Source organism: Acinonyx jubatus, chromosome A2 (assembly GCF_027475565.1).
Source record: "Acinonyx jubatus isolate Ajub_Pintada_27869175 chromosome A2, VMU_Ajub_asm_v1.0, whole genome shotgun sequence".
NCBI lineage: Eukaryota > Metazoa > Chordata > Mammalia > Carnivora > Felidae > Acinonyx > Acinonyx jubatus.
Window position 1 is genome coordinate 70,119,808 of NC_069383.1, and position 27,930 is coordinate 70,147,737.

The following is a 27,930-nucleotide window of genomic DNA, read 5'->3' on the forward strand; positions in this document are numbered from 1 at the left end:
TTACTTTTTCAGACTTTCTTTATGCATTTACATGTACCAAAATAACATATATTTCTCATAGAGCTACATATGTATGATTCCTAAAAATTAAAAATCAGATCAAATTAATTTTCCTTCATTATTTTCTTTCCAAAGAGACCTAACTGTTAAACAACATTAAATTTACAGAGATTTTTTAAAGGAAATAATATTAATTGCTTTTTCTAATTAAAATTTAAATGAACAACGTTAGTACATAAATATTTAAAACTGGATAACTGATAATTTCCTCTGATCTCACTATTGTAACATACGCATAGTTATCATTTTGATGTATTTCCTTGTGTTTTTTATTTCTCTTCATATTAAATAATTTTTATTTTGCTTAGAAATACTTTTCTGAGCAAAAAAAAAACAACATTGATAAGTAATTATGATAAGACTTTTCAAATCTGAAACAGCAAAACAATATTAAAAATAAATACAAAAATATAACATTGACAAATACCTTAGATAACATTTGTGTTATCTTACAAAACATTAGCCTCCCTCCAATTAATAGACAAGAATTTAAAACACTTTTTTGACATTTATTATTCCTAAGTGAATTTTGGATTTTCTCAGATATTCTCAGTGTTGACTATTTCTTACCCATTTTGCACACGGTTACATGTAAAGCAAAAAAAAAAAAAAGGTGTTACTGAGCATATTTATTTTATCAAATAATAACTGGGCATTATATTTGGACATTTTAATTCATTTTGATGAGCATTTGCTGTGGATCCATGAAGCTGTTGATTGACCACCTGTATTTAACTTCTAGTGCAATGGGAAAATTGTATTTCAAAACAAAGTAGCATTTTCCCTTGTCAAATACTAGCTAGACTTCTCTTTGGACATTTAACCTATTTTATGACAATTTTCTATCTGTGAAACTGTTGACTTACCTCAAGTATTTAGCCTAATTTCTAGGGTGGCGGGAAAATTGTATTTCAAAACAAAGTGGAATTTTCACTTGTCAAATAGTAACTAGACTTTCTAGTTGGACATTTTATGTATTTTAAATGAAAATTTGCTATAGATCTGTGAACCTGCTGATTTACCAGATACTTTTGGCTTCACTTTTAGGGTGGTAGACAAAATTTATTTCTAAGCAAAGTAAAATTTTCAGTTGTCAACTGGACTTAGTATTTGCTCATCTTACCTCTTTATTATAAGGGTTTTCCATAAATCTAAAAGCTGTTGGTTTACCTGATGTATTTAGCTTAGCTTCTAGGACAATGGACAAATTGTATTTCTAAGCAAAGTGGAATATTCACTTGTCTTGCTCTCAGACATTAAAAATAGCAAGAGACAGCACCAGAGAAACCTAGTGAGAGACCATCTCAAAGAGATAAGGGTAACATGTATTCAGTTTCTAACGCTGGTTTTCCACTGAGAAAACCATGCTCTAAACAAATGCTGAGGCAGTAAAGAAACCCTGACATGTTAAAGAATTCTCCATCAAATATTCAGATTGTTTGGGATTCCAATAAGGGCAGGATTTATGGATATTTTTTCCAAAATAACCAGCCACTTTATTTCTTTTTCTTTTTTGATAACTGTACACTTACTCTTACTGACTCCTTTTCTTAAACCTTACCCTTGCCTCAGCTCTAAACACCAAAGTGCAAATCCTACTGCTGATCTTATTTCCTGCTCTTAGTGTAAAAGAGGACTCTAGGTGAACAGATGATATGAGTTTATGTGTCCATTAGAGATTCTTGGGCTGGAGGTCTGTTTTAGTCCAAATCTTCACAGAACTATTAAACATGGTGACTTTTTTTTTTCCTTTTCATCCTTTTGAACTTCTCCAGCATAGATAAAGAGACAGACATAACAGACAGATAGACATGAACAGACTGAGTCACTCACTCTCTGTCTCTCTGTCTCTGTCTGCCTCTCTCTGTCTCTCTCTGTCTCTCTGTCTCTCTGTCTCTCTCTCTCTCTCTCACACACACACACACACACACACTTATATATATATATACCCCATCCAGGCTTTTTCTAAACTTTAGAATACTGTTCTCTGGTTTGCTATCTCTCTGATTTCCAGAAATATTATGCCAAAAACAGGAAAGCAAAATTAAAAAAAAAAAAAAAGAAGAAGAAGCTAGTGTTCCTAAGGATCAACAAGTCTTTTTAACTGAATATTTTTTGATTGGGGTTTTCAAGTTGATAGGATCAGATAGAGTCTCAAGTCTCTTAAAGCTGTTTTACATGAACTGCCTCCAAGCAACATTCTCTCTAAGAAGAATTCCTGGTGTCTTCAATTTTTTAAACAATGTAACTATAGTAAACACAGTATTGAATAAAAAACAGTCTCCACAGTCTGACGCCGGAACAGACATTTCCATTGAGGCTCCTTTCCTTTTAGTCTTTGTTCTGTGTGCATATGTAGTTTTCAAAGACTATAATTTTAATATGTATAGTTTTTTTACACGTTGTTTTGAAACATAAGTGAGTCTTACTTTCAGCAAAGCATTTGTTAAGGCTTGAGATGCTCTTGTGGGTGAGATGGTGTGTTGACTAGCGGGATTGCTTTGTGGGCATGAGACGGGCTGAACTAGCACCCTCCAGGTGTGTGGGGTACTGGGTTTGGGTCCAAGAGTGGTCCCTGGAGAAAGATCTAACCCTTTGCCCTGGGTCTTTTGTTTTTCCAGCATTTTTATGAATGACTTTGATGAAGATCTAGGATGCTTGCTTTAAAATCCAGGAATGACTTGAAAAGGGGGAACTGTTACAAGTAGATAACAAGAATTTAGAGTTTAATGTGGTTTAAATAGGCTGCGATGTTATGTGAAAAGATACTTAATAGCAGTAAATGCACCATAATTCATCAGTGTATAAGGAAGAAGGTGACTTAATGTGGTGGCAATCTTTGAGGAAAAAGGTTAATATGAACCAGCAGCATGATGTCTCTGTAAAAGAGAAAAAAAAAATCAAATTTAGATTCTGATAATAGTATAGTGTCCATATGTCACAAAAACTAATAGTACCCCACTCTAATTAACCACATCTGTAGTATTGCGTCCATTTCTGGCTGTCACATTTAAAGAGAGACGTTGACAAATTAGACAACTTCCAGAACAGTCCGTGGGGATGATGAGGGGTCTGGCAATCCTGTCACAGGAGGTATCCTCAAAGGGTCTGGAAATGTTTAGCTTGAAGACTAAAAGTAGACATAAACTCTTTTCTGTTTGTTTCGGAAAACAGAACTAGCATCAGTGGATGAAAAGTAGAGCTGGATTTCAACTCCAGACCTTTCTAACAGTGCAGCTCAGCCAGGGAATCAACTTAACACCTTTACTTGGTCTCTTCTTTTAAAATCTCAGAACTATTCACCTTTGTTTCAGTGAATATTTAATCTGAAGGCCATGCTAACATTTTTGCGTAGGGCGGCAGAGATACTTGTGATGGAAACATTTTATTTTTTTCTGATAAACTGTCTGAAAAGAATAATCCTCTGTGTTGCAAGTTGATCTCTTACAACTGGAAAGTAGCTGAAACAGGGCAGTTTAACACATTCCTTCCTCCCCTTTCATTGTATTTCAAACTTGAATATCTGAGAAGAGAATTAAAGGGTTTGTTTGTTTGTTTGTTTGTTTATTTGTGCCCTTTTTATTTCCCCCTGCAAAGTGTCCTGACCTTAACTTGTTTCTTATAGTTATTCCTTTCCTGGTGTTTCTTGCTGGCTGGGAGCTGGCTTCCCGGGCAGAGTGGCCATGGATGATGGGGAGCCCAGGGTTAAGGGGGAGCAACCGCCATTGGCTGCTGGTGCAGGACAGCTAAGCCCTTGGCTGCTGGATCCTCTTACCCTGGGGGAAATGGGGGGCAGTTGTCCCTTCCACAGTTTTCACCCCTCTTATATGACCTTGCAATACTTAGTTATAATTTTTAGCTTTTCAATTGAAAATAAAACCTTTCAGTCAAAAGTAATATCCTACCCTGTGGCCTTTTAACTTCTCTCCATTTCAGGTTAGCCTGGATTCTGGCCATCTCAGGAGCACACTCTCAGTGTCTCGAACATGTCTTGTGGCAGATTTTTCTTTCCTGTCCATTGCCTGTTGATCGTTTATTTTGATTACCATATCTAACTTTGAAAACCTGATTGCTCAAAATTAATTTATAGAGTATGCACACAGGACCCCCCCCTTCTGAGGCATGATAACCTGTAATACATCTGACTCCATGGAAACTATTTTTATGCTCCAGAGCCTTGAAAACTAAGGGTGACTGTGATGAGCGATGTAAAGAAAGAAGAAAATATCCTTCAGTCATCTTTTTTAACCAACTTTTTCCTACTTTTTTCACTCCTGTCTCTCCCCAACACCCGCAGCCCCATACCCAGAACTTTCTCACTCCAATTGTTAGGTCAGAACCATGGTCACTCTAACTGACTGTGTTAAGTATATTTTTCATGTTAAACAAGTTTGTTCTTATTTTCTGTATCTTTTATAAAAGTGCCATGCACTTTTGTGGGATTGTAATAAAGCACAGGGCAACTTGTAATGGCTCACTTCCCAGTTGTTGAAGATGCCACAGGCGGTCCTGTGCTGAGCTCATATTTCTGAGAGAGAAATGCTCAGAGATGAGCTTCTGGCTCGTCAACGCTCGTTCACCTGACCCACGGGCGGCTATTTGCGATTCCTTGAATGCAGTGATCGCTCCTGCGCCGGGGAAGTAAATAATCCTCAAAGTTAAATTTTAAAAGTTGAAGAAGTTGTCTCAGGAAATAAATAGGTAGTCTCAACACATTAAGTTGTTGGCATGATTATTAATGTCATGTTTCTGGAGAAAAATAATGTGGGTAAAGCTAAAGTGCTGTTTTCTTCTAGAGTCACTTGGGTAGAATTTTTTTTTTTTTTTGATCTTCATCTGAGAATCGTTATGCAATATGTATGCAATAGCGGTTTAAATGTGCTTTATTGCTTACAGAGCGCTCATCTTTAGCATGTCTCACTTTCTACTTAATTGCCTTGGACTAATCAGATTTTTAGAATAGATCCTCAGCATTCTGTACCCCGGGAATTGCCAGGGCATCTGTTGTGACTTCGGAAGGAAGACTTTCTTTTCTGACAAATGAAGCTGTTCATTTCAAAAATGCTTAGGAGTTAGGCAGCCCTGGTGTAAATTCTTCCCCATTCTTCAGTGTTTCACTCATTCATCTGGTCACCACTCTGATTATTATGGAGATTTGGGGTTTATTGTGAATTTGAAAGGAGAGATCACAGTTAATTTTCCTATAGTAGTTAAAGTGAAATATTTTAGCTTCCGGTTTCTTCAGCAAGAGTCATAGATGTAAAGTTGATCTTTTACCTTGGAATGCAGGAGAAAAGAAAAAAAATAGCCCCAATGTTCTTTTGGGGTTTTTCTCTGTTTCTTTCTTTCTTTTTTTTTTTCCTCCTTAGCAAATTGGTAAGATATGTGGTTAAATGATGCTGGTTTTTCTCTCTTATGAATTAGTTAATCAGTGTAGCACCTTTAACATTTGTCATTTTCTCTAGCTATAGAGTTGATTCTAATCAAAGGCCGGTACTGCAGAAGTGGAAACAGAACAGGTTGCTACATGTGCTTATCAAAATCTGAAAGGTTATTTTTTTATCTGGCCGTTTTACTTCCAAGAGTTTAGCTTATAGGTACACTTGTGAAAGTGCTCAAAAGTAAAAGTATAAGGATGTTGATTGTAGGGTTGATAGCAATAATGAAAAATTAGAAAAAGGAGTGGTCATCTTTACTAAAAATTCTTTTATTTATTTATTTTCTGGGGGTGTCAACTGGTTTTGAGTCCCCTCTGAGATGCTGGGGATTATAGGGTCCCAACCATTAAGGATCTTTTACACTAGTGGGGCTGACAGAGATAAATCAAATAATCACACATATAAATGTGCCCTTCGACCTGTGGTAAGTGCTACAAACACTACTAGAATTTCTAAGTAACGGATTTAGCCAGGCAGGGGGATTAAGGAAGGCTTCTCTGAGGAAGTATTCAGATCTGAAGGGTGAGTAAATGTTAGTGAGGTGAAGAGGAAAGGTGTATTTGAGGTAAAAGAAGAGCTCTGTAGAGGCCCTGGGGCAGGTTGACTTGGCAAATAAAAGGTGCTGGGAGAAGTCCAGAGGAGTTGGAGCTGACAGAGAAGAGGGAGCCCAACGCAAAAGGAGGGGAGCTAGCAGGTCAAGGAGTAGAGTTTGCAGGACCTGTTAGACCGCATTTAAGGTGTAATCTTCAGCCTAAAACCTAGGGGAAGTCTTCGGAGGGGTTTAAGCAGGACACGATCAGATTTGCATTTCACAAAGAGCATTTTGGCTGCTTTGTGAAGAAGGGGTTGGAGGGGTCAGAACGGCTTGCAGCACACTCCTTCCAAGGCTACTTTTGTAATCCAGGCTGGAGTTGGAGACCTCCTGAGCTGGTGTGGCTATGGGGGATGAAGCTGGGAGGGACACTTTGAGGAGTAAATAGCAACGGGAGTGGGTCGTGGATTGAATTGGCCGCGGGGATCAGCAGGAGGAGATGTCAGGGACGATTTCTAGATTTCTGTCATATTTAGGAGGATGAATGGGGGTGCCATTCATGGGATGAGGAACACGGTAAGAGGCCCAGGCTTTAAAGGAAAGATCAGGAGTTCTAGTTTGGACGGCTGAGTGCCAGGTGCTGATGCGTAAATTATGATTGAGCCGCACCGGCATAAAGCTATCTATGCAGCCTTCAGATGTGATGTCACGTAAACACATTCAAGATGCTAAAGGAAGACAGTGTGATCACATTATGTGAAAAAGAGTACAGTGTGTATATGCATGTGTGTATGTGCGCAGACGTACGTCTGTATATGCATAGATGTGAAAAGGTGTAAAGCCCTTTGGGAATGGATGCCCTAGGCACTGGAGGGAGGCCACAGATAGGGGAGAGGGGATTTTGATTTTTTATACCCTCCTGGTTATACTATTTGAATATGTTGCAATGGGGATACAGGGCTTGTACAATAAAGAAAAGTAATGACAGTTCCAAGTAAACAACTGATACAAGAGTCTTTCTCTTTCAGAGGTTTCTTAATTGGAAAATCTTGTAAGCATTGTACTTTTTGTGTTTTTAACAGCATTTTCCTGACAGTTTGACTTCCCTAACCTGGTAGCTCTTACGCTCTGCCTTTTAATCCTTTTCCACTAGATTGCACTATTACACTAGATTTCACATAGGCTACATACTATTTTGTATTCTGCCTTTCGCTAATTTTATTAATTTCAAAATAATCCAACATTTTGTAGATCAGGACATTAAATTATAATGGTGCATATAACTAGTGCATTTATTATGCATCCCTTTTGTTAAGGGTCCCACTGGTGCTCCTTATCCATCTAACGTTTCTGAGATGGAACACAGATAGTCCTGTTTCCGGGCAGTGGAAACCCAGTATGTGCTTTGGTCAGGCTATTTGAGCAAAGGAGTAAAACTACTAAGAGAAGTGGACAACTGTCCCTTCTCCATTATTCTATCAAATCAACACTTCTTTTATTGGGTATTTAATTTTCGCCCCAATTTTGATATGTATGATGCAAAGTTGATTCTTGTGCCTGTGCAGATTTTGCTTCTGTTGTATTATTTGCTCAGAAAAAAAAAACAAAACAAAACACCTAAGAGTTTATGAGAGTCAGAGCTAGCACGTATCAGTAGAACTCGCTTCTAATTACATCTGGCTTTCCTCTGAAGGATTAGGCTACAGCTCTCGTCCATCATACCATGGCCAATGCCATCATCTTAGTCCTCTGGGAGGCCACGTGGAGTTGGGGGGTCATTGGAGCCCCTGGGCTGTTGGCTCTGCTCATCAGCAGCCTCCAGCATTTACTACATGCAGCTATAGAAATATCACTTTTCATGTGTCTTATGACCATGAGAACAAAAAAGAGAAGCTTAAGTCTGTAATGCCAATTGTCACATTTTTTTTTTCATTTAAGTGTCTACTTTTTAAGAAATCACGTTTAAAGGAATCCAAAATTTCCTTCACTGCGCCTAGGTGGCTCAGTCGGTTGAGCACTGACTTCGGCTCAGGTCATGATCTCACAGCTGTGAGTTTGAGCCCTGCGTCAGGCTCTGTGCTGAGCTCAGAGCCTGGAGCCTGCTTTGGATCCTGTGTCTCCCTCTCTCTCTGCCCCTCCCCGACTCCTGCTCTGTCTCTCACTCTCTCTCTCAAAAATAAACTTTAAACAAATTAAAAAAAAAAGATTTCCTGCATATTAGTTGAAGATTAAATGTAATAATAGCTCACATTTTTCTGAGAACATCATTATGTGCACAGCACTCTTTTGAGGGTTTTAAATGTATTGTTTAATACTAACAACATCCTTATGAAGCAGGCACTATACTGTCCCTACCAGATGAGGAGACTGAGGTACAGAGATATTGCATAACTTGCTCAGTGGATAAAAACTGGGATTTCAACCCACTCTTATCTTCAGAGACTCTGATACAAAACACTACCTTTCTGTATTCCAACTTTATTTTACTCCAAAGACTAGTATTTTACCTTGCTTATGCTAAAATTATAAAATTCAAATAATTTTCAAACATATTTAATAATTACTTATGTTTTGCCCTGCTGGACTCCTATTTTAACAAAGTTTGGAGGCTTCTTATTTTGGCATTCCTAGGTTTAAAATCCTGCTGTTACACTTCTCTTTAGAGGATCTTTTCCTGAGGTTGGAGTGGATAGTCCTTCTCAGCAAAGTCTTTTTCCCCCATAGTTTCCAACTTTTTAATTTTCCTCTTTTAATGAATCGTGTGTGTGTGTGTGTGTGTGTGTGCATGCATGCCCATGTGTGCAATCATGCACATAATGCATGGAATTAATTTTTATGGGCATTGCCTCATTGCTAGTTATTTCTAATCCAGCAGTCAAGGGAAACTTACTTTTTCTAGAAAGAAAAATAAGTTGAAGATGATGTACTAATAATAATATTTCAAAATACATTTAAAAGTATGTAGTTTATAAATTGCTTTTCCATTTAACCATTTGGGGTTAGTATTGATGGAGTAGATGATACGGACTTTGCAGTAAGCCAAGAAATAAGTTCAAAGTCCAACTCTGCCACTTAGTAAACTTATGATCCAGGGTATGTTCCATAATTTCCCAAGTCTTTTTATCCTCAGTGAAAAATGGAACTAATAATACCTACTTCCCATAGTTGATAATGTAATGATTATCAGTTAATATGTATAAACTCTTAGTGTAGTGCCTCTCACTTATCATTCAAAACGCAGTAGCTAATGATAATGTCAATGCACATTTCTAGAGAGAAGAATATGAAAACATCTTAATATAAGAGACAATTTTAAAAGTATTAAGGATGTTGCATAAAGGAAGGGAAGAAAAGATATAGAGGGCCAGGAAGCAGCATAGCGACGTGGGGAAAGCAGACAGATGTCAGGGACATGAGCTATCTATCTAGTTTATGAAAACAAAGTCTGTGCCCCCTTCAAGTGAAATATGAAAAGAGACAGAGGAGACAGTGGACAGAGAAAGACATGACAGTTTGGTTCTAAGGTGAGTGTGTTAATCAGATTAAATTTCATTTGGCATTCCCTGCTGTTTACTTGGACAGCAATGGCAGAGTAAATCGTTATTTATTATTTCTTTCCCTTGACATTCTGATTAGCTCATCAGCAATCAGTCACCATTCACAGCTCTTCAATTGCTTTTATTAAATAACAAACCCCACTTCCTCAAGTCCGCAAATTATTCAGGTTTGGGAAAGAGTAATGTCTCGTTGGAGAGTGCTTGCTCCAGGCCAGATGAAATGTAGTCAGTCACGGTGCTACAAGACTCAGAATAAATCATGGGATCTTAAGACAAACTTTAAGTATTATATAGTTTCAAGGGAATTTAAGGGCATGCCAGCCACCTTTGGATTAATTCAGACTTTGATGATTTTTGAGAGAGAGCTGTTGAGGAATTGGTTAAATTGTGTATGCCAGCTAATCATGTGAATGTCTTCTTAGTTTGGGCAGTGTAAACGCAGTAAGCATGTTATTCTTTGCTTTTGTGTTTATGCATCAGAGCAAAACTCACATCCAGGTACAATTGTTGCAGAGATTATCATGAACCCAGTGAGCACAGTGGAGTTTCTTTCAAGATTTCTGAGGATGGTCTGTTATCTTTGGAAAGAGTCCAAGAACCGGTCCATACAGGTTGAAATTTTTTTGCATATTAGATTTAATCTTGATAAGTTATGTATAGAGTAAATATTCTTAAATTGAGTTGTGTTTTCCCATGCTAACTAAGGAAATTTGTTCTCACAGAAAAATAAATGCTTTGGTCCTTTTCTAACAAAAATCAAACTTTAAAATGGTAGCTTTTTTCAGCGAATATCTGCATTTGTCATTGCACAGATTATAGTAATTTTCTATACAAGAAGCTAGTCAACTGGATCCATGGTCTTGGACACACAATTAAAAACAAATAGTTATTTCTATGTTATTGAGATTTCTTCTTCAAGGTGTGAGACTTGAATGTGGAAGCAGGCACACCATCCGTGGCGTTGTGTCTTGCCTTTAGTGACTCTGTCTGGCGAGTAGAGTCATATAAAAGTTGTCTTTTTATTTAGATTTATTGGACTACTGTCTTCTGTGGTCAGAGTGGAACTTTAAATGGATTACTCTGAACTTTTTTAAAAAAATGAATATGCTCAAAGCAATGCTGGCTTTAAAATAGAATGATGCTGGTGGAATGTGTTTAAACTCTTACACTGCTTCTATTTTTTAATGACTGAGGCACCAATCAAATTTGTCTTTTGAATCTTGTAAAAGCCAACTGGACTACCCTTATATAGGACCTAGAACGTATGAGCAATGATAATTTGTTCACCTGGCAAGGACGTGACAGAGTGGAAGAAAAAAAAATCCCACAGATTTAAGTTATCTTAGTAAATTCTTTAAATCACCCATAAAGTACAATATATGTAGTTTTGTGTGTATAACCCTGAACAATTCTTTTTTTTTTGTATTTTTATTTAAATTTTTTAACTTATATCCAAGTTAGTTAGCATATAATCCAACAATGATTTCAGAAGTAGATTCCTTAATGCCCCTTACCCATTTAGCCCATCCCCTCTCCTAGAACCCCTCCAGTAACTCGGTTTGTTCTCTATATTTAAGAGTCTTTCAGGTTTTGTCCCCCTCCCTGTTTTTGTGTTATTTTTGTTTCCCTTCCCTTACTGAACAGCAATTCTTATGCATACATAGTCTGAGAACTACTGGGCTAGAATAAAGAGGGAACAAAAGGGGTGCTGTCTGGATATTCAAACCATTCTTTTTTTAAAAAAAATTTTTAATGCTAATTTATTTTTGAGAGAGAGAGCATGAGTGAGCAGGGGAGGGGCAGAGAGGGAGAGGGACAGAGCATCCAAAGCAGGCTCAGCACTGACAGCAGACAGCCCTCACACTCAGCAACCGTGAGATCATGACCTGAGGTGAAGTCAGACGCTTAACTGACCCAGTCACTCCAAACTGTTCTTTATGGTAACTCTCCAGTCCATGGGAAAGTGGAGGTAGGAGTGGATAAAGTTTTCAGTTCTATGGTCAGCCTTACATTTGGCACATATGATGTGACTCAGTGAATATCCTATATACCCTTGGGTTTTGTAGGTCTTCTCTCAGTCTTCTAGAGTTCATATTGTGTATGAGAATTACCTGATAAAACTGTGTACCCCACGTACCTACACTCTCCACGTTGGAGTTATGAATATGTGCTTAAAACATTTTTTTGTTATGAATTTTTTGGGGTATGAATATGTATTTTTAGAGAGTTGCCCAAATGATACTTCTGTGACCAGAATGTAGTCTTTGGAACCCAGTGATCAAGAGAATGCAGTGGGGGTGGGGGAGATATTTGGCCACAAGAGGCCATGGACATTTCTGATCCTATATTAGCTTAAATTATTTAGGGAGTAACAACTGTGTTTTTCACCTAGATTTAAAAGGAAACAATTTGGGACTTCTGGGTGGCAGGGTCAGGTAAGGGTCTGACTCTTGATCTCAGCTCAGATCTTGAGCTCAGGGTCATGAGTTCAAGCCCCGCATTGGGCTCTGTGCTGGGCGTGAAGCCTGCCTAAAAAAAACTAAAAATAAATAAAAGGACATAACTTCAGTTATTAAGCAAATCAACCATTTCTTAGAAGGATCATCCAGAAGATTGGTCTTTCAGTAGATATAAAATTAGTACACTTAAGTTTGCATATTTTAAAAATTAAATACCCATCAAGTCATTTATTTGCTTGGGGTGCTAGGGCCTTTGATTTCCACCTGCAGGCATCACTGAAATGTTCACCTGAGGTTTTGTTTGCCTCTTTGTTAGTTTTTAATAACTTGGGTGTTGAATTGTATTCTTTTTTTCCATTTTGGAAGGGAACTCAGTATTTCTCATCATTTACTTAAAGTTCAGAATTTTATTCAAAATTCAGTTTAAAAAGGAAATACACATTTCATCTCTTAGGGTGAGGAACCCCTTTCAACATGAAGCTTCCTGTACTCCTGCTGATGTTTTTATCTTCACTTGTCCTTAGTTTCTGATTCGTGAGGTATTTTCTTTACTTGTAAATGCTGGTTTCGCCCATTCTAGTTTCTCTTGCATCGTGTCTCATCAGGTTTGCTCCCTTTCTTTATCCTTAGTCTGCCTGTCTCCTTGCGTCTTTTCCCGAGCTGAACAAAATCTGTTTTCCCACACTCAGATAACCTGCCCTCTCTCCGCCTTGCTCTGTCGCCGTCTATCTATCATATCATTTAATCTCTTTGCTCCCCTATCCCTGCCAATGTTCTTAAGATTAACTATATTTGCTGCATCTATATCTTGACCTTTTGCGGTTTGGTTTCTATTCTTGTCACTTTGTTGCAACTCCACTTTCAAGGAGTCCCCCGTAACTTCTCATTTTACACAGGCTAGCAGTCTTTTCTAAACTCTCATTCTCTTTGACCTTTTTGCAGTATGTGAGGATGTTGATTCCAGTCTCCTTGATATCTCTTGTGTTGACATATGTGACACTTCAGGCTCAGTTGTCCAACCTCTCTGCCTCTGCTGCTCTTTGCTGAATCATCCTCTGTGCTTGCTATATAAATGTATTTATTACCATGTTCTTCTGCCTTTGCTGTCCCTGCCACTTCTTTGTGCGTTCCTTCTTGCTATATTTCAGCTCCAGAAGCTAGGACAAAATTGTAGGGTATACCCTGCGGGATTCCTGGACTGAGCTGAACCCAGAGGGAACATACCTGAGATGGTTAGAGGAAGGGAGAATGTGTTGGAGACCCAATGTTGTAGTTAGGAAAATCGTACCCGAATATCATGTCTAAAAGGTAAGGATGAGGGGCGCCTGGGTGGCTCAGTCGGTTAAGCATCCGACTTCGGCTCAGGTCATGATCTCGCGGTCCGTGAGTTCGAGCCCCGCGTCAGGCTCTGTGCTGACAGCTCAGAGCCTGAAGCCTGTTTCAGATTCTGTGTCTCCCTCTTGCTCTGACCCTCCCCCGTTCATGCTGTCTCTCCCTGTCTCAAAAATAAATAAACGTTAAAAAAATTAAAAAAAAAAGGTAAGGATGAAAAATGAGGGAGTAAGCAGTAAGAGTGGTGGTTCGATGATGGGAAATAGAATAGATGAATGGCTCAAGAACACGAAGGTGTGTCTTCTCCAGATCACCTGATATATGAGGGTGCCTAGTGCATGTGACCTGGGAGCATGGTCTCTTTAAAGAATTATGCTGGGGTTTTGGCTTCAATAATCATTCCTCTGGGGATGAATTTCCAATCTGTATCTGAAACCCCATTAAGTTCTCTTATGAACCAGAGTTCTATTTTGATCTTTCTCTTAGATGGTTTCACCTGGATATTCCAAGTGATACCCCGGACTTAATATATCTCAAATTAAATTTATCATCTTCCTCCTAAAACTGACTCCTTTTGGGGGGATTCCTAATGTATCACTATTTTGTGTCATTCTGGTTCAAAAAGTCAAAACCATCTTTGACTCCCCTTTTAACTGACCCACATGCGGCAATTTGAAAACTTTGTCAGTATTATCTGCATGATGTCATGTAACTGGCCCCAGCTTTATTTTCCTTTTGCTTCAACCACTGATTTATGGGCTCACTGCTACCCTGCACTCCAGAGATAGCCTCCTATTTATTAGCCCCTAATCCCAATTCTGCTCATTTCTGCCAATGTAATGTTTCCAAAAAACTCAACTGTAAAATTTCTTTTTTTTTTTAATGTTTATTTATTTTGAGAGAGAGAGCTTTTGCAGTGTGAGTGGGGGAGGAGCAGAGAAAGAGGGAGAGAGAGAATCCCAGGCAGGCTCTGTGCTGGCAGCTGCACAGGCCCAGTGTGGGGCTTGAACCCACAAAACCGTGAGATCATGACCTGAGCTGACACCAAGGGTGGGACGCTTAACTGACTGAGCCACCCAGACGCCCCCTCAACTGTAAAATGTAAAACATACTTTAAAGTTATCACAACATCCCTATCCAGGGATTATGGCTCCCCCCTGAGGGTTTTGTAGTACTTCTCTCTCTACCACTGTGTATATGTGTAATGATTATATGCATATATATTTCATTCATATTTGTGTACATGAATGATCAATCCCTGAAGATTGTGGACTTGTTGAGTTGCAGAACCTGTATCTTGTTTACCTTATATCCTTACATATTCCTTGTAGTGACACACAACAAATATTTAGTAAATGGAATTAAACAGCTAGTGGGCTGAAAGGAATCTAATCCCAGTTAATAGTAGCTGATCTGTGATAGTCATTTTAATGTGACATTAATTTCATTTTTTGTGCATTTGTTTTATTCTGAAAAGCTTTTTTATTAAGCTGTGCTGATGGCATAAATGGAACAGTTAACTGGAAGACCAAACAGGCCAACAATTATATTTTCAGCAGAAAAATGACTGGTGGGAAGAAAGATGGTGAGTTTAGGTGGTAAATCTAAATCCCCTTTGGGGGGTCAATTAAATGTTCGCTTCTAGTATCCCATTTGCTTTTTTAGTCATGTGTGGATTTTTTTTTTTTTGGTAAGTCAGTCTGAAAAAAATCAGATTTTGTTTTCCTAATCTTCTAAGACTTCTGATCCTCTGTGTTCTTAATCCATTATTTTCTAAATTTTTTTTCCTTTGCTGTAGTTTGCCTTTTTTTTTAACTAAAAATAATTCTTGTTTTTAACCTATTGTGACCCTTATCCAGTCATTACCTTGCCACTTATAAAAATTGTCCCAGTGTGGTTATTATAACAATTTATTTACAACATTGGAAAACATTAAGAAGCACATTTAACATAAATCATTTTAAAAATAGTATTTATTCAACCTTAGAAAAATGGTCATAAAATATTTTGGCTAATTGTGGATGGTTTTTTGACTGATTTTTTTGTTGTTGCAAAACCAAATTGCTATGTTTTGCTATTAAATAATTAGATGGCACTTACTTTCTATTGGAAAGATGACCTGACCCTTGGATGATTTTTTTTTTCCTAAATTTTTTCTTCCCTATCATAAATGTGTCCATTAGCAATATGCCAGGACCTTTGAAATAATGCATTTCATCAGGGAGAAAAAGACTTACTTAATAACCAAAAGATGAGTTGTTTTCAAAATGCTGATTATCATCATAAGCTTTCACTTAACATTTCTTGATTATTTGCCTTTAAGATCTCTGCCCACCACCCCCCACCCCAACCACACATATGCACATACACAATTTTGGCTATATGTGCTCCTGCATGTTTGCATGTAGCCTGGTTTCCGTAACTTTGGGGCAACCAAAGTGTCTATAAAAATAGCAATTTAAAAATGTGTTTAGAAGAGAAGTAATTTTATGTGATAAAAATGGCTTTACTGCCATATAACAAATCCTGGGTACCTTGTAGGAATGATTCCTGGCTTACCTCACTCTCTTCATACAGCTCTAAAATTAGAGGTCACTAGCTTTATTCCAGCTAGCGCCAAATTATCCCTTAGCTGGAATCATCCACTTCCAGGTCTGTTTCACAGTAAGACAGAGGCTTCCAATTTTCTACTCTGCTGTTTCTGAAACAAACCCGCAAATATCTTTGCATTTTTAAAGGAATTTTGATTGGTAATATCCATAATAAAACATAGAGTTTTATAACAATAACTTCCCATGAGAAGATCACAAAACTTTGTTTAAAAAAGCACTAAAAAATGCATTTGTTCCAGGACCGAAGCCCATCATCTCAGAGTCCTTTCCCCACACCTTCCTTAGATATTCTCAAGGGATTCCTCCTGGTTTCTTCAAGGGAATTACCCATGATGATCATCAGTATCTGGATGCTTCCTTATTCAAGCTGAGGGCCCTCAGCTTCTTAGGCATATCCCCTCTTCCTGTTTTCTGATCTTCCTAGTTATGGCCCCAGATGACTCTCGGTGTTGCCATCTGCAATGTACTAAATCTCTTCATCTCCCGAGGCCTTGGGACTTGCTCTGCTTCCTGGTGCCCCACATGAGATCACCAAAAACTCTCCCTTTGGACTTCACACCATTCTGCACTAAATTTACAGTCATCCATTCTTTTTTTTCTTCAGTTTTTTCTCTTTCACTTTGATCTCTAGAACTCCTGTTATCTTTGAGCATGTCCCTCCATTTCCTACTTGACTTGCCAAAAAGGTGTTCCACAATAAGCTGTTGAGCCCCGATGAGTTATCTGCTGTGGTGCTTTCTTTCTTTCTTTTTTTTTTTTTTTTTAATGTTTATTTATTTTTGAGAGAGAGAGAGAGAGACACGGAGCATGAGTGGGGGAGGGGCAGAGAGCGAGGGAGACACAGAATCAGAAGCAGGCTCCAGGCTCCCAGCTGTCAGCACAGAGCCCAATGAGGGGCTCGAACTCACGAACCACGAGATCATGACCTGAGCCGAAGTTGGATGGACGCTCAACCAACTGAGCCACCCAGGTGCCCCTGCTGTGGTGCTTTCTTAGTAAAGTGTGCGATTCCAAGATCTTTGCATGCAGCATTCTCCAGAATCTTCAAGAGATACTTGTCTCCTCCTCTTTTAAACTTCATGCTCTCATTGGATCCCAAACTGATTTTCTCCTTAGAACTTGAGTGATAATTACAGTTCTCAAAATAGAAGTGATCAATACATCCTAAATCTACTGAGATACCACATCCTCAGTTTCTTTGAACTCAACCTTTAGCTTTTTTTCCCTTCCTGGTCTTCTCATCCAATTTAAATACTATCACTATAGTTCTGTATTATCAAAATATACAGAGAATGATGCCTTATCAACTGAACGAAGAGAATTGTTTCTAGTGGTTCATAGAGCAAGGCCGTTTTAAATGCTACCTCAGGTATCAAATGTTCTTTGAGATGTTCTTGACCGGGAATTCCAATCATCTCTTTTTGACAATTTCAAGAGAGCACAAAACATTCTAAGAGCATTTGTAGAGTAAAGTAAGTTTAGTGATTGTATTTTTTCTATACCTTTTAAAATAACGCTCTGTCCTAAATTTTAGCAGTGGGATGGTATCTCTTCTGTAAATAGGATTTTGAGGAATTTGAAGTCTCAGAGTCACACAGTTGGCATCATTCTATCTTGGCACAAATTACAAAAATCATAAAGAGCATTCTAAATATAGATTCCCTTTTTTTCCCCCTAGGGTGGAGGTAGAGGAACTTAAAATTTATCCCAGAATAATTTAAATAAAAAAGGAATAAGCCTTCACATTACTCATTCATATACTGCACTTAGATAAATGTTTTCAAATTCTCATTTCTTTCTTAACACAACTCACTTTCCAAAATGGGTGAGCCTTAGGTTTACTGATAAACTTTTATTATTTTTTCCCCTAAGAAACAAACTTTCTCCTTAGAGAAAGTCAAAATAATCATGTACTGATTTCCTAATTATTTAATATTAAACTTAAACTTTAATTTGACCTTCTTGGGAATAAAGTAATATGTACTCTGAATAATTCGTTAGAATTCTCTTCTGCTGTCTTAAAGGAGCTCCTCCTTAGCTTACTGACAGTCAAGGACTGTCATGCCTTGAAGATGGAAATATCTCTCTAGATGACTTCTTTTCCTCTGTGGTTGGAGAGGAGCAGGAAGTGCTCCTATGGCTGAAAATACATATTCTTCTTTGCCTCTGAAAGGTGGCAAATTTAGGAGGAAGAGTCACAAAGTTCCAGGACTTCAAAAGACCATCTATCAGGGATATGAGTTTCTCCTTCTAGGCTCAGGTAATGCCAGCTGAAATGTCTCCTTTTAAACTTCAAGTGTGTTTCTTTCTTTAAACAAAAGAATCTTCAGGTCTGTTTCTTTTTTGGAGTTGTGACTGTCAACTCACTTCTTCCCGTTGTGCAGTGTTATTACGGTAACTTCACAAAATAGAAGAATGAACTTGGACAAATTCTGGTTTGTCATCAAACAAAAGATTAAGAAAGTGCAGGCATTATGCAACATAATTAGCTTGCTGTAGTAGATCGTAATAATACAAGGTACAGACAACCACCAAATGTATTACCTTATGCTTCCAAATCAACAAAATACATGACTTACTGGGTTCAAGTCCCAGCCTTTCCTCTTACTTCTCCTGTAGGCTTGAACCTATCATTTTGTCTGTCTGGGTTCAATTTTCTTATCTATAAAATGAAGGACTGAACTCTCCAGGGGGGCAAGTGCATGCCAATTCCGATTGATAGTGTCTGTCAGGAATTCTGGGTTGAGAAGAATGCTGAGGCCATATCCAAGTAGGAAGTAATGCTATGATCTATCTTTAGTAGAGAAATATATTTGGCATGCTCAGGCAGGATGACATCTAAAGCCCTTCTCAACAGCAGCATTCACGAGACTAAGTTCATCGATCACCAATTAACAATGTTTTGCAACCACTTTCCAACTGACATTTAAGAAAAAAACAACAGGACAAAACAAAAACATGTGATCATTATATGGAAAATCAAGACGTTTCACTCCAGTGTAGAAAAATAGTTTCGGTAAGTGGCTTTGGTCAGGAGGAAAAAAAAACCTTTTGCTTTTTGTAGAAAAAGATGCAGTGTTTCTCTTCTACCTCATGTAAAGAAAAGTGGCCTTATCTCTTAAAGGAATGAAGTTAAAAAAGCAATTTAATGCCTTCCCTGTGATGAATTCTACAGCCTAGGCATGGTCTGTGACTGAAATAAAAACAGTAGCTGACCACCGCCAAATGAATGGCCTGCAGTACTTTGATGTTGAGTAAACTCAAAGGTGAAGGGCAGACTGCTGAGAAAAACTTTTGATTCCAAGTCAGGATTTATAAACCTGGATTGATCAAATATAAGATAAATCTTAGTGAGAGGGGGAAAAGAAACCCCACAGAAAGGTCGTGTACCTAGCTGGATACTGATGTTCCTCAGAATAGTTTTCTACAGCAATTATCTAGGTTAGTAATTAAATTTCAATTTGGCTATAGAAATAATACATTAAAAAAATAAATTGGGAAGGAAACAATAAATATATCGGACTCTGAAACCCTGAAATGAGTTCTCTTGAGGCAGAGACAGCAAATGAGTTTCATCTCTTAGAATCCATCCCGATTCATTGGTAGCAGCTTCTTGTGGTGCTGTGTGTTCAGGGGCTCCAAGCCTTTTAGCTGGTAAAGCCATAAAGTATAAGACCAAACTTAATTTTTTTTCCTGACAGTACTTATAAGTTTTAATTACCAGGGATGGCCATATAATAAGTTTAGCAACTGTATTTTTTACGTAACTTTCTTTTAAAATGATATCCTGGATCTTAACATTAGGATTAGCATAAGGATTTAAGGTAAAGAGGATTTTGAGGAATCGGAATGTCTCATTGCTTAGGCAAAAGTTTATTTTCAAAGCTGTGCCAGATAAATGGCTGTTCAGTATTACCATTCATCTTAAACGTACTTAAAAGTCTTCTTCATCATTTTTACTCTCAGTTTTTTTCAGGCAGTGCTATGAACAGTTGAGAAATATGCACCATCTTATTTAAGTAATTTTCACTCAGTTAAAGTACTCTTGTCATGCTTCCCATTGAACAGCTTATGTCTTAAAACTCTCTGAACATGAGAGGCAAATTAACAAAATTGAAATGCTTTTAGAAGTAGACTTTAATTTCTTAATAATAAATTACTTATTAATTATAGTGCGTTATAATATTCTTAGGCTGATTTAGCTATTGCTGAAGGTAATAGATCACTTAATCAATAGATCTCTTTGTTTAAATTATGCAGTATATTTCCCACACAGCAGATATGTAAGAAATTATTTTATACAACACATTAAATCCATTCATTTTGATTTGACAGTTCGTGTTTACATAATGTATGGGTTGAATTAAGACTTTCTATGGTACACTTATTTATTTCTGAATGCATTTAATACATGGAATTTACGCTGCCATCTCAAATAATGGCTGTGTCCCAATTATAGTAAGATCATCTATTCAGAAGTATACCGCATCAACTAAGGACCAGGAAATCTGCCACAAAAGGTGGCCAAAATCGATGCGGCAAATGCAGGCTCCTGTTTTTCACATCTAGCAGAGCCCCGCGTGCGTTAAGACAGAACAAATTTGTTCTTACTTTAACACACAACGCCACCTCATTTGGTAGTCTGGTTTCTAAACGTGCATGCAGCAGATTAATAGCAGCAAATTAGAAGGGATAGAGAAGCTGCTATAGGAAACATACTGATAGCAATGAGAAATGACAGCTGACAACTTGTCTGCAGATGAGAAAACAGAAAATCTATAAAACACACAACCTTAAAAAGCATTAGCAGACTGGGACCCACTAGCGGAGGTGTGTGATCAGTAAATGACAAGGCAACCAAACGGTCCATAAGGACATCATTGTATAATAGAGCAGAGTGCAGTAATTGATGTGCCAAATGATGATGCTGTACCATCATGAAAAAGGATGGACTCCATCCTTTAGAAAACTCAGCTCTCTGAACTGTTTCCTTCCTTGGGTCTCCTGGTAAAGTGAGAATTTACTGTGTCTTATTAAACCTTAAAAGTTAGAAAGTGATGATATAAGTGGACCCTTTAGAATGATTAATTTGTTGATAAAGCATCTATGAGAGAGATATACACAAAATAGGTGCCTAACAGAGGACACCTGGACGTGAATACTAACAATACTTTATGACTTTCTTCTCAGAGATTTCAGTGGAGAGACAGCTTTCAGATTTAAATCTCGCTGGGACTTGCAGGGTCTCACACTCAGCAGCTAGTTTATTTTATAACCGTGCACTTGTTCTTGGTGATGCAGAAAAAGGTCTGGTAAGTGTTCTTTGGACTTTTTTGTAGAGAAGGGACTTTGTACGTGCCTGTACACACACATATGCCATTAAAAATAATCCTTGTGATAATTGTGAAGTTATATGCTATAAATTCTAGCAATGCACCACCATAATCCTTTCAAAATTTCATGTTTACTAAATACATCCAAATTTGCTTTTGTTTTTAAGTAATTGTACATAAGCACTCAAATGCACACCCTCATCACGATGTGGCTCCCTTAGGGAGAAATTTCAAATGGACTATTAATAAAGGGAGACAGGATGCTATTTAGCTAGCATGAGGCCCCACTTTATTGTTACTGCCATCACCGTCTGTTACTTGATTCTTGGCTCTCTGCTGTCACATGATTGTTGACATGATCTATAGTTTTCTGTACCTTATGACTAAAATGTACAGAGAACAGTTTTGTAAAGTTTTCGGTAGCATGGTAATGAAGAACATTGAACTGAGTTTAGGGACCCTGGCCCCTTGCCCACACACCCTTTTGCTCTTCTTAGATATGTAATTTTTCCTAAAAACAATCTGCTCTCTGTGACTGTCCTCAGTTTTTAATCTTTGCAAATCTAGCTACCCTTGCTGTTTGAAGATGCTGTTTTTGACCCCCCGTGGGTTGAATTTTTGGTTTAATTGTTTTTCCCATTAATGGTGATGGATTTGCACGGGATTTAGCCACACACTGGTTTTCAGTTTCATTTGTTTCCAGTGGCATGTGTTTGCAGAGGTAATGGATTTGCAGCCGTAGACAATTGCAAAGCCATGTGATACACAGAGAGACCAGAGCCTGTGACCTCAGTTTGATTAGCATGACACTGTACACATGTATATTTCAGAGATCATTAGATTTTAGTACTGTGGATTCTTAGAATGTTTAAATTTGATTTTTAAGATTTGTTTTTAAGGAAAGCAATACACTTCAGGCTTTCTGTTTGTGAGTACTGCGTAGGTACATGTGGATGCAACACGTGTTAACTGAGTCACAGCCATTGTTGGTGTCGGTGCAGACCAAATCAGCGTTATTTATATAGCTCATGCTTAGAACAAGAGCCTGTAACTTGGAATTCTGTGTCCCGTGTTGTTTCCAAAAGGAAGCTAGGTGTAAATACCACCCAGATAGCCTCTGTTGAAGAGTGATTTGTTTTGCAGGTAACAAATGGGAAAGGGAAGGGTAAAGGGCCCTTCTCTAAAATGTTGTGTGGGTGCCCGTAATTTAAACTGATGCTGCAGAAAGGAAGTATCATTTTCACAAACAAAACATAGTGGCTTAGTCATTTTCCATTTCTAGATGATGAATGTGCCATACATCCATATCATGTTTTTCTCAGAGTGAATGGTGTACTATACTTACAGTGAAGCAGCCTTTACTGCAGAGTTGCCAAGGTAACTGACCAGCAAGTGTGCAGTTCAGCACATTGCAGAAAGGCAATTGAGTACATGTGAATAAAGAAATGTGCATGTCATCTTAAAACCCACGAGGGCCATGGTAAATTGTGGTTTGGCTCTGTAGATCACAGCAATGGTTTTTATGAAAGCGGAAACTGAGATGTTCCATACTAGTCCTTGTAGTGAGGTGATGTGCAGTGGCAGGTACCCCTTCGTGGTTCCCCTTCAGGCCTTGCCAAGGGCTATATAGTAAATAGAATCATTTCAATATTGTTTAATATGAACAACCTTTCTTTTGGCTTTAGAAGCTAGCTTTTATTACCTGATGGCGGCAAAAACTAAGGGAGACTCTTAGTTTATAATGTAAATGGAGGATGATAACCCATAAACTGCTACACACATGTGAGAATTAATTCGTTAAAAAGATGAAATTTAAGTATTATGTATACATTTAGTCCACAAACATAACACCTGTGTTTACCTCCACAGTGCTTTTTAAGTAGAAGGTTTTCATCCATTCAACAGGCATTGATAAAATTATTCAAATATGTCAGACACCTTCTAAGTGCCAAGAAAATAACAATGGTAAGTTAAATTCAGTGCTGGACTTCAAGGTGTTTTAATCTCTAGAAAGAATAAATTACGTAAACTCTAGAGAGATTCCTTTAGATTATTTAAAGTACTCCTGTGCTTTGAGGGTAGGATTGTGATCTAGAATTTAACCACCTTGACATACAGAATGAAGTAACTTCTCAGTAGGGGTTCACAAATCTCCATAATTTGACTCTTCTTCCTAGTTTTTCTCCTTTTGCCTTAAATATATCTCAAGATCACAACTTAATTTGTTTTTCCTTGGAAGGTCCCCCCAGTATCCCATGACTGTATCTTACAAATTTTCACCACTGAAATGCCCGAATCCGCATCTATGAGTTTCAGAATCTTGTTAGTATTTTATGAGCCACATGGAACTCTGCTTCTTACGTAAATCTTTTCCAGATCTTTTCCAGCTTCCATTGCTCCTCACCATCTTACTATGTATTGCCAGAGCAGTCCATATGTCTGGGAACATACCTAATTAGGTGGGCATTGGTCTCCCAAACCAAATGGTGAACTCATGGAAGGCAGGGACTGGGCCTCCTCCATTTTCACATTCTCCACAGCCCCTGGCATTCAGGGGAGGCTGTGGAATCCAACTGATGAAAAATCTCACATTCTCATCCTCTCTATTTTTCTGTGACTTGCTCATTCTTTTTTTTTTTTTTTGGAATAGGACCATTTCCACAGGTGAGTAATTGTTCTTGGGGGGAAGAAGTTGGGTATTCTAAGGGCCACATGCAGAGTACTTATGAATACTAGCAAATCAAGTCAGGAAAGGAGGAGTCTCTCTACGTACCTAGTTTAAACGTAACTTGCAGCTTCCTTCCATCTGTTATATAGCCTTTGAAGTTGCGTTTTTAGTAGCAAAGCTATGGGTACATGAAGCTACAATATTTTCATTCAGTTCTCCATTTTTGTCAGCCATCCATAGAACTGCAGGGACAAGTTTTCACAGATAAAGAAGCATTTTGTGAGAGTTTGTATTTTTATGCTGAAAAATTTACTGTCAGTGATTTTGCTATCTAGGGCTTTTAGTTGTGAGCCTAGGGTAAGCAGTCTTGAGGTTCTCAAGGTTAATTACTACATTCACAAATCCATCACTGACTAAGAGAAAGAACTGACCTGATAGGATTTATTTGTTTAAAAATTGCCAGCACTAGCCAATCAGGAAGATAAAAAACTAAAAGATTGTAGAGGTGACAAGTGTAATGGCAGTAATGTGTTGGTGGAGATGATGATATCACAGGAAAAAGAATAGGTGGGAACTAATTAAACCAATTTAGCCATTTTAATGTACTCACAACACATAAGTAATCGGTAACTCATGAAATCTGCCCCATTTCATTGAAAGAAATCATTTGCGCTGAATTTTATTATGTGATTGTTATGTTTATTTAGGATGTAGCATACTAGAGTAGATTAATAGAATTATTAAAAGTCAAGATCAGGTAAAATGGAGTAAATCATTTCTAGGATAAATATGAGGAAAAAGTATCCAATGCATTTTTATAAGCGTATATGAAAGTCACCTATTATATACATTTGATATTATATAGTCTGCTACACTTTGTCTGGCAAATAGTTAATATGGTGTAGATCTTTACCACTTAAAAATTACTCTTTATACTTCACTTTCAAAAAAGAAAAAAGAAACTGTAATCATAATTATGTGGTGGGTCATTTCTCATATATTTTGTTGGTAATAATTTCCATAAAAAGAAATTACCAAAAAAATATTATGAATGTCTTCTTATTTAATAACAGCTTTAATAATTAAATGTGCCTACTTTTGTTTACATAATATTTGAGAGTGTCTAAACGCACCATGTTGAAAGAGTTGTTTCATGTTTTGTCCTGAAGTCACTTCCCTTTAAAACAAACTTCTTAACAATATCTTGCATGCTGCTTCAGTTCTCCCAGAAATTTCTAAAGAAGCAAAACCCTTCTTTGCAGTGTAAGCAAACTATGAGCGTTTCTCATTATCTGTCTTTCGATCTCTTATCTTTCCTTTGTTTTCAGTGTACACTATTTTCTCCAAGGTGCACTCTGATCGGAATGTGTACCCATCTGCAGGTGTCCTCTTTGTTCATGTTTTGGAAAGAGAGTATTTTAAGGGGGAATTTCCACCTTACCCCAAGCCTGGTATGTTCTCAGTGGGAAACAAGTGGGTAATTTACTAAATTTTCCTTTTTGTTCAGTGTATATGACTCACAAGGTCTATGATCAAATATTATTAACGTTATTCAAAATGGTCTGTAAATGTGATAAATTGGCTGTTGTAGGGATATTTCCTGTTTTAAGATTAAAAATTTAATCACAGAAGGAAATAATTCATTTTTGAATTAAAAAAGAAAAGCTTGTTTCTAGTTTTCCAATGTTGAGTTTTGTGCTTCTGACAAATGACCTACCTGTATTCGTGTAGAAATAATTATAGCTGTACAGTTATGATTTTCCATATTAAGACTTCGATTCTTATGTAGCATATTGATCTTTAGAAGACTATACATATGTTGTAGAAGAGAATGAAATATGGTATTTAGAAAGAGTTCTCAAGAAAGCTTTTACAATATGAGATAATTTTATATAACTTCATAATATAATGAAGATTAATTTTTCCTTCAAAATAATACTAATTGTGAAACCTTATTTAATTCACTGTTGGTTTAACGCCACCTGGATGGCTCAGTCAGTTAAGCATCTGACTTTGGCTAAGGTCATAATCCCACAATTAGTGCGTTCGAGCCCCATGTCGGGCTCTGTGCTAACAGCTCAGAGCCTGGAGCCTACTTCAGAATCTGTGTCTCATTCTCTCTCTGCCCCATTTGATGAATACCATCAAATTAATTAAAATATAGAAAGGGTAGCAAGCAAAAATATATTTGTTACTATGACTCCTAAGTAACAAACAATGAACTTTTTGAGAATTGTAGCATTAGAATTAATATAAATGTTATTTTTGTAAATTATGTGATGAATAACATACCTGAAAACAGTCATAGAAAATAGTTAATCATGTTCTCACCAGCATTAAAAAAATAATCTTTTTATAAGTTATTTAAAAAAAAATTTTTTTAATGTTTATTTATTTATTTTGAGAGAGGGAGAGAATCCCAGACAGGCTCCACACTGTCAGCCCTGAGTCCGATGCAGGGCTCGGACTCACAAACCATGAGATCATGACCTGAGCTGAAATCAAGAGATGGTTGCTTAACCAACTAAGCCACCCAGGCACCCCCCCAAAAAAAAGGTTTTTATGTGGCATTCTGTGTTTGCAAAACAACATAGCTGAGCCTTTTGAGCAGTAGCTCCAATGTTTGTGAAGAAAATATGTAGTTAAGAGCATAGTTTCTGGAATCTGCCAGAATTAAATTCTAATTTCACCATTTAATAAGACCATGGAGAAGTTACTTAACATGGAAAATTACATATCCCATGAATAAAATTAGGGCTAATATTATTAGCAACATTTTTATAGGTGTGTTTGAAAATCAGGTGAAATAGTGCCTATAGAGACCAGGCACATTCTAACAAATGGTGCTATTATTATTATTTATTAATTACAGTTCTTTTTGGATTTATAACATTCTCCAAAGTTTTAAAATTACATTATTTTTGTTTTGATAATACTTTTATCATTTTGAGATGTCCATTATGATTAGTTTGATAGTATCCAGAGTGTTATGAAAGAAAGGCTTCTCAAGAAAATGTGTGCATCAGCATGATTAGAGGATTTTCCTGAAAGATTGTTGTCTCCTTGGCAGAACTTTCACACTCCTATGTGACAAAAAAAAAAAAGAAAGAAAGAAAGAAAGAAAGAAAGAAAAAAAGAAAAGAAAAGAAAGAAAAGAAAGCAAATTTCCGAAAACATTGTATGACTGCTTTTCTTTGTTGCATAAGATTTCCAGGCAAACTAAACAACCAAAAAGATGTTTTCTTTACATGAGGCTCTAATTGAAATTCCCAGATGGGTTGGGTTTTTGTTTGTTTGTTTGTTTTGTTTTGTTTTGTTTTGTTGGTGTGTATTTAGTTTGCTACAAATGTAAGAAAAATTTTTAGAAATATTTTGATTGAAATTACCAAAGCAACATGTGTGAAAATAACTGTCTTATATCTTAATTCTGTGTTTCTTATCTAGGCGAGATTAGTAATGATCCTATAACATTTAACACAAATTTAATGGGTTACCCAGACCGACCTGGATGGCTTCGATATATCCAAAGGACACCATATAGCGATGGTGTCCTGTATGGGTCTCCAACAGCTGAAAATGTGGGGAAACCAACAATAATTGAGGTAATTTACTTAGAACTTTTTTTTTAATTTGGAAATATGCCATTCCTTTCTGTTTATCTACCAAGGTCTTTGTTTCAGCTTTGTATATAAAAAAGGGAGCAGTCTAAATTAGTGTGAAAAAATTAAAAGACATTTAAAAATGATAGATTACTATAATATGAATTCTGTAAGAAAATAAATACAAACTTAAAACTTATTTGCTTTATATATTAATTTCAAATTGCATGTTCATTGAAATACAGTCTTTAAACAGACATGTGCTCCTATCATGTGCTAAGTATTATGATAACTGCTGGTAGTAGAAGATGAGTAAGAGGTGAGTCCTGCTATGTCTTCC

The 27,930-nt window shown here is 37.2% G+C and overlaps 1 protein-coding gene across 10 annotated transcripts in view; it reads left to right on the plus strand.

Annotated features, from left to right (window-relative positions):
* SGCE (sarcoglycan epsilon) overlaps nucleotides 1-27,930 on the plus strand; it is a 68,856-nt gene that overhangs the window by 2,145 nt on the left and 38,781 nt on the right. For 5 of the 10 annotated variants that reach the window (XM_015066537.3, XM_027071902.2, XM_027071900.2 and 2 more), the window contains exons 2-4: nucleotides 14,856-14,963; nucleotides 25,320-25,442; nucleotides 27,436-27,593. In XM_015066537.3, coding sequence (XP_014922023.2) covers nucleotides 14,856-14,963; nucleotides 25,320-25,442; nucleotides 27,436-27,593 — 389 coding nt within the window. The remainder of the gene's footprint in view (nucleotides 1-14,855; nucleotides 14,964-25,319; nucleotides 25,443-27,435; nucleotides 27,594-27,930) is intronic. The other 5 variants (XM_027071908.2, XM_027071905.2, XM_027071906.2 and 2 more) reach the window with 2 other exon arrangements.